General features: G+C 37.2%; 1 protein-coding gene and 1 pseudogene across 1 annotated transcript; both read right to left on the reverse strand.

Moving 5' to 3' along the window:
* Positions 1-7,959: 7,959 nt before the first annotated feature.
* On the reverse strand, positions 7,960-13,821 carry LOC145796070 (uncharacterized). The gene is made up of 2 exons (XM_082881059.1): positions 13,632-13,821; positions 7,960-8,396 (listed from the first exon to the last, which is right to left on the reverse strand). The coding sequence occupies exons 1-2, from the start codon at positions 13,819-13,821 to the stop codon at positions 7,960-7,962; spliced, it is 627 nt and encodes a 208-aa protein (XP_082737185.1).
* Positions 13,822-18,376: 4,555 nt separating this feature from the next.
* LOC114292241 (antimicrobial ginkbilobin-2-like protein pseudogene) lies at positions 18,377-19,694 on the reverse strand (annotated as a pseudogene).
* Positions 19,695-20,194: the final 500 nt, after the last annotated feature.

The following is a 20,194-nucleotide window of genomic DNA, read 5'->3' on the forward strand; positions in this document are numbered from 1 at the left end:
GAGAGAATAAAGAATAGAGAGATGAACGATGTGAGGAAAGTAAGAAAAGGGTTTTGTGAGAAAAATCGAGCTCGAGGGCCGAGTGGTGTGAGCAATACATATGTGAGATCGGGTGGGAAACATTACCTGCAGTAGTAGCGGACTCCCCGCAAATCTGGTTGTCTCTCGGCGATAAAAGACATCCAAGCCCATCAATGTCTCAGCCAGAGTCATGGCAATGCAGCCCTTGCCCTCCTTCAAGCCTTGGGCAACCTCAATCAACCGGACGCTAGACCCTCCGGAGCCCGAGACAAACAAGAAATGAGATAACATGCACAAACAGAGGGCATGTTGCCGAAAGCCTTGCCAATGATGGTCACTGCGGTCGCCGGCATCAGAAAACCGACAAATCAAACTCGGAATATCCAACATTCCGTCACAAATCAAAGATCGAGCGTCGTGCATAGTAAGTCCACACATTCGTCCTAAGGCTTGGGCGTGGACAAAGCGAAGCTGAGGCAAGATTTCCTCATCACGCTCGGATTCCATCAAAGCTTGGAAGTCTTCGAAGGTAGGACACACCTCTTGACCACCAAAGCTAAAGACATGCGTTACCGGATTCCAAAACCTTGCCGTGGCATGGAGAAACGGAAAGTGCAGCGGAGTGTGACTCAGCGTGAATAGTGCATTCATACCGAAACCCCTGAAGTTTAGCTTTTCCGAGCCTTCCAAGTTGGCAATCCAAGTTGTGAGATTTTGGGCAAGAAACTCTTCTATTTGGAGCAAATCAGTATGGAATTGAGAAAAACTACGAAGCTGAAGCCTTTTGTAGGGGATAAGGTTGAGTGGAGGACAGATGTCAGCATTCTGGTGGTCTTTACCATTTATGGCAGGCCGGCCAAATGTAGTGTCAACCGACCACCACTTTTGGCCGATGACCATCTCTCATGGCCGATGGCCCTCCCCCTTATTCCATAAGTTGCTTATGAGTTGAACATGCTGAAGAATTGTGGTTGGAACCTCCCTCAATGCCTTCCTGTGGTGATCTTGCAAAGTCACGTCTATTTGTTTATCGAGTTGTTGTACACTTGCTTATCGAGTTGTATGTCACGTTCCTCAAATCTTTGCATTTGCTTAATCGAATTATATTTACACCTGGTCAACTTATCGAGTTTCTTTGTTTTGCTTATCGAGTTGTAAGTCGGTTCACTACCTGATTATTACGATGTAAGTGCTTAATTTTCAAACCAAGTTCAATTTCGTTCACATTGTTATGTGATACCATGCGATGCGATGCATAGAAAGCACAAATGTGACTCCCTTTTTTCAAACAAAATAGCTGTTTCATTTCCCCCATATGTTTTGCGAAAATACACACTTTTGAAAAAGTAAAACCTGCTTGAGGCAGTGCAATGTGCTTAAACTACCAGTAAAAAGGAGAGTAAAGCAAAAGAAGAGCAGGGCAGCAAAGTATCGGAATTGATACCGGTAACCTCCCCTTGCGATCAATGCACATCCTACGCCCTTGTTTGGGTCAATTACGCAGTTTGGCACCTTCATTACCCCAAGATAGTGCGGAAAAGCATACTTTCAGAACATTAGTAGGCCTTCGAGTTAACCTCAGGCCGTGGCTTTTCTGAGCAAGGCTCTGTACGTACGAGGAACACCTCTTCCCGTATCCTTTTTGTATCTTGTGAACTCCACAAATCGCTTCAATTATGCTGTGTTGCAGTGTTTTGCATTTTCAACATCACGAATAACTTATGTTTACCATATTTCAAGTTTCTTTTCTATACACATTGCATGCGTTGTCGCGTTATGCTTTACTTACATGTGTTCGAGTTTCTTTCTATACACATTGCATGCGTTGTCGCGTTATGCTTTACTTACACGTGTTCAAGTTTCTTTCTATACACATTGCATGCGTTGTCGCGTTATGCTTTACTTATATGTGTTCAAGTTTCTTTCTATACACATTGCATGTGTTGTCACGTATTGCTTTACTCACATGTGTTCAAGTTCCCCATCACACACATTGTTACGTGTTCTTTACTTACATGTGTTTGTGCCTTCATAGCATTGTTATGCCTGTCCCAAATTGCATTGTTATGCGTCCTACTCGACTTGCGTTGTCACGCACTTTCAATTGCATTGATTGCATACTGCTAACAATATTGTACCTGTTAAGTTTTCTTTCTCTTTCAGGCACGATATTGTACGTACGGTTCATTTGAAGCTGGTGCAACCAGACGAACCGCACAGGTAGTGTATTCTCCGCGTGAAACGTAGCGAGAATTACATGATTCTCTTACATCCTTTCTGCATTGTAATGTAGTTGGATTTGTGTTGATTGCTTAAAACTGTTGCATGTTATGCTTCGTTACAGCTTTCTTTGCATGATCGTAAGTTATGTTCGGCTTCTTGCATTGTTAGTTGCATTTTGCCCCCACCTTCGGGCGCATACCTTATCTGTAGCTTGTATGTTTGTCTAAGTCTTCGGCCTTGTCAAAAATGGGTCGTCTCTGGGCTTTGACACTCACTCCCGTCATTGTTATGACTTTCGAGTTCTGTCAAAGAGGGGCAACTGTAGACACCCCATTTTTGACCGTCCTCAAGACTTGGACGTCACCGTTTGAACACTCGGTGATCATCTATGCTCGTGTTTGTTTTGAGTTCCTGGAGGTCTCGGCTACGCGCCTTGCTTCAGGATCTCTCAACTCAACTGTTTTATGGTTGGTTTTGAACCAAACACTTGTGTTTTTGTTTCTGAGACAGGGAGTGGCTTGTTAGCCCCCCCTGAGACCCACCGGCTGTGGTTTGAGGCCACCGGCCGTGTCTTCTTGATACCGGCCATTGGTGAAATAGTCCATTGGCCGGTCGGCACTATGAGTGGTCGACCGGCACTTTATTTGGCCGGTGGCCTCATTTTCTGGCCGGTATCACTTTTTTCCCTTTTTCAAGCATAGCACATGCCAGCTGTGCCAGCTGGAGTGCACAAACCTGGCCGTCCATGCACGAGTGTGGCTGTTTTGCCCCTTTTGTACCTTTTTGGTCTAGCTTCTTGAGGAAGCTTGGACCTTTGTCTTAGCTTCCTCAAGAAGCTTGGACACCTGTCCCAGCTTCCTAAGGAAGCCTTGCACCCTTTACTTAGCTTCCCTTAAAAGCCTTGACCCTTTAGGATAGCTTCTCTTGGAAGCTTAGCCTTTTGCTTGGTCTATATAAGAGCCCCTCCTCTCTCCTTTGTTTTGGTTCTGAAAATCCAGACCTAATACATACATATATCTGATATATCATCCTCTCTCTCTATATCATCCTCTCTCTTCATTTTGTGTGTGTTTTATAGCCTAAAAGTGTGTTTAGTTCATAGTTTTGCACTAGAACACATACCATTACACCATACTTCGACTTGGGAGGTTTTGAGAGGTTGTTCTTGGAGTTTTGGGCTGATTTTGATCAGAAGGAAGAGGCTGAGCTTGCTGTTCTTGAAGTGTTCTTCAAGGGTAACACCTTTACTTTATATTCCCCAATCTTGCACTAGTCTTTTACCTATCTTGCTTACTGTTTTAGACTTTGTGTATAACTAAAAAAAGTCTTATATTTTCATGCTTAAGATACTTCATTCAGGTTACTTTGGTGTTGGGGGTCGACCTCCCCCTCTTAGGCCTTGTTTGGCCCCTTTTTTGTGCTCTCTTTGTTGAGCTTTGAATACTATTGTGTTTTGGCCTTCTCACCACTGAAATCCAGTGGATTTTCAGTGGTGAAGAAGGGGGCTTGAGGCCTTGCATAGGGGAGGGACACCCCTCTCCCCTTGGTCTCTCATTTGTGCATGTTTTTGGCTCATAAGGGTAGCATATGTGCTTGGTTGTTTTTGACCCCATTTCAGAGGTTTTTGGATGTTGTTTGGTCATATGTTGCCTCAGTTTTTGGTCAGATTAAAGGTCCCTTGCATGCATAATGTACTTGCTTTGTATTCCCTTATTTTGCCAAGAAGAGCATAATGCATTTAGCCCACCATGTTCTCATGTTTTGGCCTAACTTTGTGAAGTTCTTAGCTATGTCTTACCATGCTTGAGGTCTGTTGGGTGCTGATTTGATCATATTTTCCATGTTTGGTATAGCCCCTTTGTATTTTGGCTTGTGAGCCTTGAGTGTGTGAGTCATTAGCATGCTTTAGTTGGGTTGTTCCAATGATTTGGAGTCATTTCACATGCCATTTCAGCCCCTAATCCATGCTTGTATGCTTACATTCATCATCACTTTCTGGCCTTGAAGGGTTGTTCTTTTGTGCCTTAAAAAGGGTCATAGTGCATGCCTTGTGTTTAAGTCATTTGGGGCTGCCACATCAGTGGGTTTTGGGACATATTTTGATGCATTAAAACTCTGTTTTTGGTTGCATGATTCATGCCATGAGTGGTTGGGGTGGTTGTAGTAGAATACTCCTTTTTGTGGCCTTGAATGCTTCATTTTTCACATCCATTCCCTAGCATGTTTTGGTGTCATCTTTTGCATGCTTTTCAGAGTTTAACATGATTGTTTAATGTCCAAGTATATTGTCTTTATGTGTGCTTAGAGTTGTCCCCTTCCATGCTTAAGTGATGAACCTTGGTGTGTGCATGCTTGCATACATGATTTGTGCCCTCTTGCACCACTTTTGGTCACTGTTTTAGGGTGGGCTGAGGTTTGCCCCTTTGGTTCAAGTCCACCATTGCATGATCATGTTACATTATTTTGGTTTCGTGTTTGCATTGTATCATGTTTGCACACTTGCATATTGTTTAGCTAATTACATTTCATGTCATAGCATTGTATGATAGTTTGCACCACATTGCGTGTTTGCATGCTTGGTTTGCATTACATTTGGCATGTTTGCATACTCAAGTCCACCATCTTACTTTCACAGTCTTCAGAGGAGCAGGGTAGTGTAAACAGCGGCAACAGTGCTATGGCAGCGAGTTTCCGGGTGAGACGAGTCAAGCATGCATCATTCACGCATCCCGAGGTGGGGCTGTGGCCACCTTCTTTCTGCATTTAATTTATTAATTAGAAATTCTGTAATAATTAGTTTAGTATTATTTATTTGGACTGTAATATTTATTCGGACCCTCCGAGCGAGGGCAATTGTGTAATAAGCGTGCGTGAGTGTGTGTATGTCTCCCAACCCCACGTCTTTCTTCCCTTTTATTTACTAGCTTTCAATGGTTAGTCTAGGGCATGTTTCAATTAGCATACAGTATGATAGCATGCGTGCATCCATGCATTTGTCTTACATGCACCGGGCTCGGTGCATCATACTAACTGCATTTGTATTTCAATCCCAAAGTTGAATACATGTTAGTTGTAGCATCTCACATGTCATTGTAGATTAGCCGAGCCTATCTTAGTTGCATTTTGCGTGTGTTGCATTAGCCATCTTAACATGAACTAGGATCATGCACATGATTACTAATTGGTTTCTGTTTTGGCTTGGAGTACTGAGTAAGCTTTTATGCTTTAGCATGCCACATGTGTGTGAATGTTGCCATGATAGCATAATTACCATGAGGCTAGTTGCTTATGTGATATAACTGCTTGAATGCCTGTGGATGGAGGTTGAATTACCTAAATTGGAATAATGCACTAAAATTGTGAGTTGTAAGCCCACTAGATAGTGGCAAAACCATCTTTTCTAAAGCCCACTTGAGGGTGGCAAAATCTGCATTTTAACCTACTTGCGAGTAGCAAACCATTTTCAAAACAAACATGAAATGTTTTGTTCCAATTTAGGCGATTTGGTCTATACTTGTTTGTTGTGCGCATAACATAGTAATTCTAGGCTAATAACCGAAATAGGAACACATAATGCTTTCAAAACAAGATATCACGGTTAGTAGAGTCCGATTTTTGATTGGGCGAGAGGGGGTGCTCATAGCTGACCTTCCCCAATCGTACCCAAGTTCCCGAGCCGAGGCAACTTTGGTGATGATGGACACGTGGCCTTTGGCACCGAGTCAGGGTTTCCTAAATTTCCCAAAATAAAATATTTAGGTGGCGACTTTGTATCTGGCAAAGCAGTCCATGTTTGGCACTTCTTTTCTAAAAATCTGTTTTTCTCAAAATGATTTGCCGGATTTGGACTCTTTGGTTCAGATTAAGAACCGTGACAAAAATCGAGTCCGAACTGTAGCACGGAGGCCCCACACGGGCGCGTCTACAGTATGACTATTTTTGAAAAAAAATTCACGAACTTTCTGTAGTACCCAGCTAAGCCCATGAAACTGTGGACTTCTGTTACATTTGTTGGTGTCGGCCAACTTACAATTGTCTCTATCTTCTGTGGGTCTACTGAAATCCCATTTCTGTTGATGACATGGCCTAGGAAAATGATTTCATCCAACCAAAATTCACATTTCTTTAATTCAGTAAATAATCTCTTCTCCCTAAATGTTTGTAAGACGGTTCTCAAATGTTGTTCATGTTCAAGTCTACACTTTGAATATATTAGAATATCATCAATAAAAACTACAACGAATTCGTCAAGGTAAGGCTTAAAAATTCGGTTCATAAGATCCATAAATGCTGTAGGGGCATTAGTCATTCCAAACGGCATAACAAGGAATTCATAATGACTATACATCATTCTGAATGCAGTTTTCTTAACATCTACTGCCTTTACCTTCAACTGGTGGTACCCAGATCTCAAATCAATTTTAGAAAATACTTGCGAGCCTTACAACTAATCAAACAAGTCATCGATATGGGGTAAAGGATATTTATTCTTTATCGTTACCTTGTTCAATTCACGGTAGTCAATACACAGGTGCAAGTTTCCATATTTCTTTTTCACAAACAATACCGGTGCACCCCATGGTGAAATGCTTGGTCGAATTAACCCTTTGTCAAGTAAGTCTTGCAATTATTCTTTCAGTTCTTTTATTTCAGCAGTAGCCATTCTGTAAGGGGTTTTTGAGATAGGCTGAGTGCCTGGCACAATATCGATAGTAAACTCTATCTCTCTATCAACTAATTCTCCTGGCAATTCACCTAGGAATACATCTAGAAACTCGCTAACAATAGAAATACTATTCAATTCAACATTCATAGATTGTTCAGACAATACACAACATAAGTAACCTTGGCACCATTTCCTGATTAATTAACATGCTTTCATTGCAGATATCAAATAAGGTGGAGGCACTATCCCATTACCCACAAACACAATTTCCTCTTGTCCTAGTGGTCCAAATACAACTCGTTTTGTTATACAATCAATGGTGGCACAGTATTTAGATAACCAGTCCATGCCCAGAATTACGTCAAAATGTCTAAAGTTCAAGGGTAATAGATCTATATACAAAGTATCATTCCCAATACGCATATCGCAAAATCGACACACAGATGTACACAACACAGATTCCTTGGATGGAGCAGATACACATAACAAATATGGCAATGATTCTAAAGGTCTACTCAATCTAGATGCAAATGCATAAGTTACAAAGGAGTGCATTGATCTGGAGTCAATTAACATAAATGCATCTTGATTACATATAGAGATAGTACCTGAGACGACGACCTCTGCGTTCTGTGTATTGCCCGAAACGAGTGCAAAGTCTCTCCCTTGCCTCACCGTGTCTCTGGTGGTAGTAGGCCTCGTAGTGTTTCCCGATTTTGGGATCGATGCAGTTGAGCTAGCAGTTAACTTCCCACTGTTTTGGTTACAATCCTTGGCCATATGCCCTATTTTACCACACTTAAAGCAAGTCCTTGAAACACGGTAGCAAACCCCACGATGTCTTTTACCATATTGGTTGCACATTGCAGATGCATTTCTGGAAGAATTTGAAGTACTTGAGGAGCCCGTATTCTGTTTCTTTGAAAGTCTTTTCTTTGAAAAGAAGCCCTACCTCTTACTTTTCCAATCAGTTGATGATTTACTCTGCCTAGCTATGTTAGCTTCTGACATTGTGGCCCGATCCAGCACATCAATGTAAGTTTCTAGCTTTAGTAGTCTAAGGTATCATCTCGAAGACCTCCTTCAAAGTGTCTCGCTTTCTTATAGTCGGTATCGACCATGTGTGGTGTAAATCTGGCTAATTCAGTAAACTTGGCTTCGTACTCGGCTACTGTCATGCTGTTTTGCTTAAGTTCCATGAACTCCGACACTTTCCTATCACGAACGTACTGTGGAAAGTATTTGTCATAGAAAATTTCCAAGAACTGTGCGCAACCAAGATCTTTATTGCTTTCACGCATCAACATCCACCACTTTCTTGCTTCATCTTCAAGTTTAAAAGTGGCTAGCAATACTTTCTGTGTTTCTAGACAAGGAAACACCTCAAATAACTTTTCTATGCCTAGGACCCACGCTTCAGCCTTCAGTGGATCTAATCCCCCATGAAACTGTGGTGGTTTTATTTCCTTAAACTCTTTGGTGAGGGCTATTGTTCAGTTATCATTCTGTAGACCTTGTACAAGCAGTACTGGAGGCGGAGGTGATGTGGATATTGCCATTATTGTTGCCACTGTTGTTGTTGCATCAATGTTTCTGCCATATCCTGTATTAATCTTTCCATCCTATCCGTTATGGTAGTAGAGGACTCATCTAATTCATCACCTCTTGTTCTCACCAATATCTGATTAAACTTGCATTATTCTTTATACAAAAATGTTCACAAGTATGCATATACAAAAAAGTATACGTATTCAAGTAATTCACAATGAAAGCAAATTACGAAAGATATAGCACATAGTCATTCATTTTGAAACATTGAAGCATATATTCAATGCCTTCGAGTTCATACTCATCACATGAATGTATCCTAGATCTTTTCTAGATGCTTATTGCTCATTTGGACAAGTGTGTGAGTTATTAACTCGTGCTCTGATACCACTCTGTCATGACCCGAACCTGCCCCTATGGATTAAGGTCATAACCGGCCAGTAACCAAGAGATTATCTATGGCCTTAAATTTGATTAAACGTGTTTTCAATAGAAATAAGGGACCAAAACAGAAGCAGACTTAAGAATTTTTGTCTAATGAGCTGTGCTCACATGGCATGGTAAAATTATTCCGAAAGCATTTCATAATAACCCACACGTATAAGAAGAATTAATAACTTGTCCACCCAGGAACTTCAAACAAGCAGTTAGCCAAACAAAAGTTTATGTACATGGGTGATCCAATGTATTCACCGAGATAACAAAAAGAGTTAATAAAAGAACAAAAACAAAGTCTTGTGCACGAGACGTTCGGGCAGACTTCACAAAACTTGACTTCCTCTCACATTCTTCACTGAGGCTGGGTTTGGACATCTCTTTGCTCACCAACATACATTTTAAATGAGAGCGAGCGAAAGCCCAGTGAATAATATCAAAATAAAGAGTTACATGAATGAAATTCATAACGAGCACATCAAACAACCTTAGGCCCTTTCATATTCCTATCTAGTATATCAAACGGCCTCAGGCCCAAACATATCAAATGACCTCTGTCCCATCAGATCGAACGGCCTCAGGCCCAATTCATTCATGTCAGACGGCCTCGGGCCTGATTCATTCATGTCAGACGGCCTCGGGCCCAATTCATTCATGTCAGATGGCTTCCGGCCTGATTCACTCATGTCAAACGGCCTTTGGCCAAATCCATTCATGTCAAACGGCCTTTGGCTCAATCATTCATGTCAGAGAGCCTTTGGCCCAATCATTTATGCCAAACGACCTTTGCCCAATCCATTCGTGTCAAACTACCTTTGGCCCAATCCATTCACGTCAAACGGCCTTTGGCCCAATCATTTATGTCAAACGGCCTTTGGCCTAATCATTCGTGTCAGACGGCCCTTGGCCCAATTCATTCATTGGCATAATGAATATTCGTTCACAATTCAAATTAACAAATCCATGAAACTTATATAGGAGTAAGTATTTAAAAATTAGCATACTTCAAAATATCCTTATTAAGATATTACTCATAGTGTTCTGCCAATGGATTTGCCCTTACGCTTGACCCTACACATTTCATAACATATCGGGTCACAAGCGATTCAATCCGTTCTTAATTTATTTACTTCTCTTAGGCCTCTTTCTTATTCTTTTAAGTCATTCACAATGCTCAATGCATGCCTAAGAGTTCTTAGAAATGAAAGAGAATGGAACACAAAACACAAAACGACTTTTCAAAATTTCTGAAACAGGGCTCTCCGCTCGAGCGCAGCTTTGGTCGCTTGAGAGGACCCCTTTGGTTTGCAAAAGTACTGGTTGCATGTAATTTACGCTCGAGCGAGATTCTCGACGCTCGAGCGAGATTCTCGACGCTCGAGCGAGGAGTCTTTGCAAAATAGGGTTTGCTCGAGCGTAAAGTCTACCGCTCGAGCCACTGTGCAATTTTTGGAAAACTTTTGGGAGTTAAATTTTCACGCTCGAGCGAGACTTTTCTCGCTCGAGCGGACTGATCGAATTCTGGGTTTTTCAGCAGGCTGTTTGAGCTTCAAAACATAACCCCAAAGGCTCCAAAGTTTGCGAATCAATGCCAAAACATAGAAAAACATTCTGTAACATAAAAACTTAGATAATTTGAAACCAATTGTCCCAAAATCATGGTCCCTTTCCAAAATCATTCCAAATTCTTTGCCAATTTCAAGACTCCTACATTCAAGCTTCACACCTTCATGAATCATGCATGTATGTTAATTATTGACTCCAATTCTACTTCAAATGGCACAAATAATGTTCAAATTCATGAAGCTCATCAAAATTATGCATGCATGTAGGCTTAGGTGTACAAATCTTTCATGTTTAATATGCCTTATGCCAGATCATGCAATCTCATGGAAATGCGTAGCAATTCTATACATACATAAACATATGGACCTCAAATTCTTCATAGTTTCTTTGAATTCACTCAACTATATACTTACACTAATGGTTTTGAGTTCAATTACTCGCCTAGGAGCTTTAACTCTTCCAATTATAGCCAAATCTTGAGCTAATCCTCCTAGTTCTTGAATTCCTTTGCAAAATCTTCAAGAATGAGCCCTCTCTCTCTCTCTCTCTAAATTCAGCTCACTCTCTCTTTAGAGTGTGTATCTCAAATTTCAAACTCCAAGAATGGTGAACTTAAATGTAATTAGGCCCATGTATATGTTTGCCTAATCAACCTTGATTAAGGCTAGTTCATTATGCCTATTTTGATCAATTTAATCTAATTAATTTGGTGCGAATCAATTTTGAATTAAATTTCACCGTAGGCTCTAAAAATTATGCTGATCGCAAAAATACAGTCAATTTCACGTCACCTCTACGGCCTTTAATTAAATTTTATAGCAGAAAATCAAACAGATTTTGCTACGGTGAACAAATGGAGATTCAAAAACACATATAATCATATAAATGGCATTCAAAATCATATCAAACACATAATCACAATCAAAAATAAGATTAATTAACAAAACACAGGACATGGTTATCACAATAATGGCTCTTGCGGCTAAGGCAAGACTAATAGCTGACCTTTATTATGCAAAAGAAAACAAAAAATTTGGTCTGGTTGTCAAGATCCTCCTTTCATGTTATATGTCTTCGCTTGGAAGTATGAGGAGATGCCAGACCTTGATCCATCCCTTGTCACCCACCACCTCGACACATTTCCTAACTCTAAGCCAGTAAAACATCATATTAGGAAGTATCACCCTGATGTTGAAGCAAAAATCAAAAAAAAAAATTAGAGAAATTAAAAAAAGCCAAGTTCACTAAGCCCATACAGTACCCGACATGGATGGAAAACATTGTACACGTAAAGAAAAAGAATGGCTAGATAAGAATTTGTGTTGATTTCCACAACCTAAATAGAATCTACCTAAATGATGGGTTCCCTCTGCCTCATGTAAATATCCTTGTCGACTCTACGGCATGACACCGAATGTTTTCTTTTATGGATGGGTTCAATAGTTGCAATTAAATCAAAATAGCCAAGGAAGATGCTAAGAAGACAGTCTTGAGGACACCCCTTAGAAATTTTTTCTATATAGTGAGATGCCCTTCGGTTTGAAGAATGCATGGGCAATCTACCAGCAAAAAATGACTTCAATGTTTTCATAAGATGTTGCATTGTGAAGTAGAGGTTTATGTAGACAACTTAGGGATGAAGTCTGTCAAGGCCAACCTATACCTCGTTGAATTTGAGAAAGTCTTTCAGTGCTCCCGAAAGTTCTGTCTCAAGATAAATCCTCTCAAGTGTGCATTCAAAGTTACTGTGGAAAAATTCCTCAGCTTCTTGATTCATCAACGGAGAATAGAAGCAGACGGAGATAAAATAAGGTCAGTTATAGAAATGTCCATGCCTTATTCCCAAAAGGCCTTGAAGAAATTTCTAGACAAAGTGTCTTACTTAAGGTGATTTATCCCGGCTCTCGCCGAAATTACTTCTCTCTTCGGAGTGTTGCTAAAAGGAAATCATAAGTTTGAGTGGTTACCAGAACACAATCAAGCTTTTGAGGACGTAAAGCGAGCACTTGTTTTTCCACTCATCATGATCACATCACAACCTGGGAAATCTCTATTATTGTATCTTACCTCCACACCCAAGTCCATCGGAGCCCTATTTGTCCAGGATGTTGATGGCGCTTAAAAGCAAGTCTATCACATCAATAGAAAAGTCAACAATGCAGAATCGCACAATACTCCAATTGAAAGATATTGCTTGGCTTTGATTTTCACAGCACAAAAGCTGCGATACTATTTTCTAGCACACCTGATCTAGGTTGTAACTAGGAGTGACCTCGTCCGATAGTTGATGAGCAAGCCAGCACTGAAAGGGAGAATGACGAGATGGATGTTGACATTTGCAGAGTATGACATTGCGTGCATTACCCCAAAAGCCATCAAAAGCCAGGCATTGGCAGACCTGCTAGCGTAGTTCCCATCTGGCGAATATGAACCTGTTGAGGTAGTTCTACCTGGTGAGGTTTGTGCCTCGGCAATGGAAGCTAAAGCCTACTGGATTTCAAGTTTGACGGAGTATCTGGGGCTGGCAAATGTAGTGCAGGAATCACGCTAAACATCAAAGATGGGAAAGAGCTACACTTGTCCTACAAACTTGATTTTGAATGTTCAAATAACGAGGCTAAGTATGAGGTGCTAATATTAGGGTTGATTTCCACATAGAAGCAAGGCCTGTACAAATTGAAAATCTGGGGAGACTCCAAATTAGTCGTAAAACAAGCATTCAAGAACTTTGCTCTGAAAAAACCATTCTTAACACAATACTGAAGCATATTCCAAAAGTTGCTGACTCAATTTGATAACGTTCAGATTTAACAGACCCCTCGAATGCAAAACCATTTTCCCAATGCCACGGCTACACTAAGGGCAAATATGGATATTCATATGGATAGTATAGTTATTGTTAACGAGAAAAGAACAACACCTACAATAATGGCGGAGGCAAATACAAAGTGAAATGCTGAAGGGTGGAAAGAAGACATAATGCAACAGTTGAGAACAAGCAAAGGGTGACAAAAGCCTAGTAGAATTAGCACATTTCCTGCTCTTCAAAGGAGAATTGTATTTTTGAGGGTCAAACAACTTATTGGTAAGATTTGTCGGCAAGCAAGAGGCAACTTATAAACTTAAGCAAATCCATGATAAGGCCTGTGGAGATGGAGATATCAGTCTGTACCGACGCATACAGAGGTAGGGCTATTATTGGCCAAAAATGGAAAAAGAAAGCGCTGATTTGCAGAAGCAATGAGTGAACTATCAGACTTATCCAAAGGAAAAAGAAGCCCATTTGAGCAGCGAATAATGAAGACCACCATACATCGATTAGCTAGAGAAGATGGTACTTCCTTAAAACCCATAGATGCCATCAAAGTCAAGAGGCAGACCCTTCGCTTCTTGCTTGACCAAGGGAAGTTGTACTGAAGACTTTTTATAGGGCTCCCCTAGCATGTTTGTCTAAAGACGAAGCAAATGAAGTGCTTAGGGAAGCTCATAAAGTGGAACATCAGGGAATTTTGAATGTAACATAACATAATTTTATTTTTAACAAATTCCTTCACATATATATATATATATATATATATATTCTTTTCATTTGTTTTTCAATAACAAATACACTGCAAATTCAAGGTCCGAACATTGAAGTTAGAAGGCAGATTCTTTCTAGTCCATAATTTGGATTAGACGAGATTAATATATTCTAAAAACTTAACAAAATCAATTAGAATATTTGATTCCTTAAAGAAGTTAGATCAAATTCATCAAATTGCTAAGTAAAAGTTTTTTTTTTGTTTTATTTTTTTTTTGCAAGATACTTATATTTTCTTCTTCTATAAGTGAATTAGACAGTAAAATCTGTTAGACAATCTTCACAGTATTCGAAGAAAGAAAATTAAGAAAGAAGAAAGTTTGTTTGATTACAAAAATCAAAACAGTACATATATCTAATAAATAAAAAAAATTAGAAAAATAGATCCTTACTTTGTTACAAAACAAAACCAGAATCTGGGGGAAAAAAAAAACATAACCAACCAAATACAATATTATTTTCTTGAACAAAATTTGATCTAGTCTTGTGTTCAACACTGTGTCCTTAAGATAGATTCGTCCTCTCCACGGTACTTTCAGATTATGGAAGTTTATCTCCTAGGATAAAATGATTAACGACAATTTAGTAGCAGCACTACAAACTAAATGTCCAACGAACACATATTATGTTTATACTCTTTCTCAGAGGAAATTTATGCAGCAAAATGTTGGAAATAAAAGTGGACAAGAAGAACGAAAATTGGATGAAAAATCAAATTGAGTACTTGTCTATTTATAGGTGAACTAGTGGGTTTTCATAATAGACTTCAACAGGTAACAAACCTATTTAAACAGATTTCAACAGGTAAAGTACCTGTTTGGGTTAAATTTGAACAGACAATAAACCTGTTCGGTTGGAGGAAAAATCTGTGCAGGTGTGTTGGACCAAACTACCAGTGTTTCAATATATTGGGGTCATTTTAGAATTAAGTTTGAATTTCAAATCGAAATTTAAATTCCAAACGGTAAGAATTTAATTTTAAAAAAAATAAAATTCAAATATTTTTTGCCCAAAAAGATAAGTATTGGGCCGAATAAGCCCAACCCAACCTCACACCCGCGCCTAAGCCCAGCCCGCCCGACGGATGACGGCGTGTATGTTTGTTTTGAGTTTAATGAGTCTAGCCCACTTTATCCATAACCTCACCCTTCCACATAACTTGGGTACCCCTTAGGCCTTCCCCAAGTTGTGAACCCAAGGCTTATAAACCCATACAATGTTAACCTAGCCAAGTAATGCGAGACAAGTTTCCCTTCAATTTGGAAAATCCACCAAAACACAATTTTTATGAAGCTTACTTTGACTTCAATTTCTCATTCACCCGATAATGGTTTTGAATAACAAAATATAATACGTGAATCACAACGCGGAATAAAATGCATTACTTCCACTACCCACCAACCTCGGCGCATGAGTCCCACTTTAAAAATAGACTAAAGTTTAAGGAAAAATTATTTTTCCAAAACCATCCTTACAAAATTATTATATTTATATTTATGTTCAAGTAATATTAAGATATGAATATTCATAATAAGAAATATTTAAGTGATTGAATTAGAGTCTTACATGATCATTCCTACGATACGAGCATGCAATAATTTTTCTTTAATGTGAGAAAATTTTCCATTGGAAAGTTGATTAGGTACTAGCACTTAACACCAACTACAAACCAATTAGGCAACTAGCCACAAATGTATTTTTGTGGTGGTGATGATCACCTGTTTTGACACGTTCTCTCACTTCTAGATTATAATAGTATTATACGCGCTTTTACTCACGCAATTATATATCTCCATTGTGCGTCATAACAGGACAATTACCCCAATTTTTGACCCACCTATAAAGTACAAAATATGATTAATTTGAGGTTAATGGTCAATTAGGATAATGTTTTTAAAAATCAGTACTATAGGGTGCAGCTGAGAGAGGTGCTTTTTTAAAACAGTTCTTAATTGGGCAATTTATATAGTAGAACATGTCATAACATTGAGCCTCCGTTTAGGAAATAGGTTGGCATTTTGACTTTTTAATTTTTTTGACTATTTTGGTTTGGGTTAAAAAACTTGGTTTGGAGAAGACTTTTTGAATTTTTGGCCTTTTTGACTTTTTTTGTGAGAGAATAGTGTAATGATTATGGATTGGATGTGATATTTTGTTTGTTGTGGTTAAAATAGCCTATTTTATTTTTTATGCCTAAAATAACCTAAAAAGCCTGAAAACCTTCTTCCCAAACAACAATAAAATGTAATTTACTTCAATGAGAATAGTAAACAGCGAGAGCGAGTCAATTTAATTTTATTCATGAAAAGCTTAATGATTCAACAAAGTCAAGCAAATTTTTTAACTCCACCTTTTATATATATATATATATATATATATATATATATATTTCATACGCAATGTAATTCAAAACCTAATGTCCAATTTTATTTAAGAAGATGATTTTTATCAGGATTGTTCATGGATCGGTTTAATTCAAGTATGAGGTGAATTGATAAATAAATTGGCATCTACAATTCCAAAAGTTTAATAATCAAACTAAATCATAAAATTTAAGAAATTAATCAAAACCAAAATGTAAAAAATGGTTTAATTCCCATTTATTTTAAAAAATATGGACTATAAGTATATTTTTAAAAATAAATCATCAATTTTTTAAAGACGAACAAGACAAAATAAAAAAAGGTTACAATTATTAATTAGATAAACTTAATTTTTCTTATAGAAGATATATACAGATAACCCTAAATAAACCGTTGATCATCAAAATAGAGTAGTGATGAGTTCTACGAGCATTTCAAATTCTCTAAAATTTAAATTTAAACTTAAAATAAATACAACTCTTTTTTGTATCCTTTCTTGTCCAACATTGGCATGTCATTGAAAACATTCCATCTCTCACTTTGTCTTTTTTATGGTTTATATTTTTATTTTATTTTTTTGTAAAAAAGAAAAATAAAAAATGAATGTATTTAGAATACTAGAAGAAAAAATCTATTTTTTTTAAAAATTTATTATACTGATTTTTTCTATAAAATAATATAGCCGTAGTTTTTATTTTACTTTATTGTGTGTGTGTTGGGGGGGGGGGGGAGAGAAATTACAATTCACTGAATTTTAAAAAAAACATATATATTTACAAATTCATGAAAAAGTTTAAAATTTTAATTATTAATATTTATAAAGTTTACCAATTAAGTGTAATTTTTTTTTTTAAATCTGCACTGAATTTTATTTTTCTCTTTTTTGTTTTGGTAATTAAAATCCATCTAGGAAGGTTTTTCATTTTTAGTCAAAAACATAATCACCATGTTTGTTTCCAGAAAATTAAATCCACTTTCAGAAAATTAATTCTTTTGTTTTCAGTGTTTTTTTTAAGTGAATTTTTTTAATATTATGTGCAATTTTTTTTATTTATTTTTGGATACACTTAATGTAAATATGCTTAAAAAATATAATATTTTTGGAAAAAAAAACTTAGAAATATTCACCAAATACAAAAATATATAAAAATAAAAATAAAAATTCAACACATTTTCGTATTTTGTTAAATTGCATGAATCTTATTTTTTTTTTAAATTGTAGAATTTTTTTACTTTTTAAATATTTTAAGATTAAGTGGATCTAAAAATTAAAAAAAATAATTAATTAAAATATTTTTAAAAATCATTAAAAATACAAAAATTAGAATTGAAAACTCAAAAAATTATTTTTAAAAAACTTAAAACTAAACAGTCTAATTATTTTTAGAATAATGTGACAGTTGTGCTTTAATACTATAAACCATTATGGTTTTGATTTTGAATGAAACAATGGCAAACAGTCACATCATTCTTGTGAAAAAATGAAAAGAAAAAATCAATTTATATATATGAAAAATATCATTTATATCATTTTTGATTGACTAATGCTACTGTTTAGATTTATCAACTATGAAAATTGTCCAAAAATGAGTGTGGTGTAGATGAAGAGTTACTGTGCCATAAGCTACACTTAGAATAAATCACACCCAAATAATTTAAATTTGGATAAATTTTGAATTTTTCTAGATTTGTAATGATGCACTTTTTGATTTTTTTTTTTTTGTTGATCAGTAAAAAAGAATTTTATTGATGATTAAAAGAAATACACCAATGATACATCAATAAAGAAAAAATAAGTGCAAAAAGTATCATAGCTAAACATATTCATCCCAACTAAGTTGGCACCAATATAAAAGTTCAATCATATACTAGCATCAAGCCAAGAAGAGCAATGAAATACCATTTATACAAAATGTATCAATTTATCATATCTCAACCACATGAACGTATTGTTTTTACAACTTCATTCGTACACAAATCATCATAGAAATGCATTTTATTCAACAATACATAAAAAAGCCAAAACAGACAGCAGATACCAATAAGTTGGCATAAAATATATCCATTCTTCCTCGAGTGTTCCTATAACACTTATTCATTTGTAATATCACAAACTATGATATGCTCTAAGCATTTACAAATGGATAAATCTCGGCCTTGTTTGGTTTGTTTTTGTGTTTCTCAAAAAATCTTGAGAAAAATTCTCTACAAATAAGTTTTTAAAAGTAATCAAACCAAACAAATTTTTCCAAATTTTTTTTCCAAAACTTGTTTGGTTTACAAGTTTTTCAAACAAATCTCTCTCTCATACACATCAAATCAATCACTTTTTTCCAAAACTCTCTCTCAAAATAATTTTTTAAAACATCTTTTGAAAAAAAATCAAACCAAACAAATTTTCGTACTTTTTATCTCAAAACATATTTCTCAAATACAAACCAAACAAGGCTCTCATATCTGAAGTTACAACTCCCTCCAACAACTCTCCCACCTTCTTTTCCATCACAACAACTTGGAAGCTCACTTATGATTCCATCAAGACACTTCTTACAATCAACACTAGAAAGATCTCTAGTGCATTGAACCAACCCATAGAGTTTCTTTGAATAATATCCGAGCTCCAACTCTCCGGTAGCGTACATTTTTGGTGCAACACAAGCTTGTTGAGATAGCCGACTCAACAAATCTTTGGTTTTTTGGTTGAATAACAAAGGGTTGCTCACATTTCTCAAGTTCCACATGTAGAACCTGTTTCCATTATCAATTTTGCCGAAGAAATCAGTGTTTGAGTATTTTACGAGACAGTTATCGTACCATATGACCGATCCTTTGTTGTATGGCAGCGTTTGCAAATCTCGCCACTGGCTTCAACAACGCAGGCAGCGCAGTCTGTGGAGTTGACATCACCACGACAGAGAGAGAGGCCGTTGGCTATGTCATGGTATTGTCCCACTGAACCAACACCGAGCCCTGTTGGAGGGGTTTTGAGGTAGAGATAGCTCATAAGCTTGTTCAAGTTTGATTCATAAGGGCTATTAGCAGTGAAATTTTCAGGACTTGAACAGAAATGGAAGAGAGGGTTGACTCCAATGACAATTTGGATAAGAAGAGTGAAGGAAAGAAGGTAGAGAGAGGAGGTGAATGTTGAGGAAGACATGTTGGAGGAATATGTCTGTGTGTGTGAGAGAGAGAGATAAAGAGGGAGAAAATGCTTGTATAGAGTGAAAATGCAAAGGCAAATGGGGGAGTTGACAACTCTAGGTTGCCATTTCCAAAGTGAAAATGCTTGTTCAAAGGTTGACATTTCCATTTACAGGTACATTATGATTTAAGGCATTGGAAGATGGAAGTTGTCAACTTTAGGCCGTGCTGTTGCGAAATTTCTTTAGTGGGGAAGTGAGAGGCGCACTTTATTCGCCAGTGGATATATAAATAAATAAAAGAAAAGGAAAAATAAGAAAACTTGAAGATGATGAATTTTATATTATAGAAGTTTTCATTTTCAAAATACTAGCATTTTTGTTAAAAAAAAAAAAAAAAAAAAAAAATTGAAGTACAACCTATGACACTCTTGATCCGAATTGAGTCTCATATCAAAAATCCAATAATATCATATATTCACTATTTTTTTCAGTGATCAAGTCTTATAGTTATGCTATTAGTAGAGCTTGTTGTCTTTAATGTGCAAGTTGACCTGCCATTACCAGAGTTAGCCTTGAGAATCGAATGCCCGTTATGTGTTAGAAGGTAGGATTCAAACATAGACAGAGCAAACATATATCACAACAG

The sequence above is a fragment of the Camellia sinensis genome, chromosome 7, assembly GCF_055761805.1.
Source record: "Camellia sinensis isolate YWXY chromosome 7, ASM5576180v1, whole genome shotgun sequence".
In the NCBI taxonomy this organism is placed as follows: Eukaryota; Viridiplantae; Streptophyta; class Magnoliopsida; order Ericales; family Theaceae; genus Camellia; species Camellia sinensis.

Bases quoted from the DNA above. Each gene is read 5' to 3' on its own strand.
- LOC145796070 (XM_082881059.1), bottom strand. From the start codon at position 13,821: ATGGCATCTATGGGTTTTAAGGAAGTACCATCTTCTCTAGCTAATCGA. The intron at 8,397-13,631 runs GTACAGACTGAT...ACTGAACAATAG, and splicing joins CCCTACCTCTGTATGCGTCG to CCCTCACCAAAGAGTTTAAG.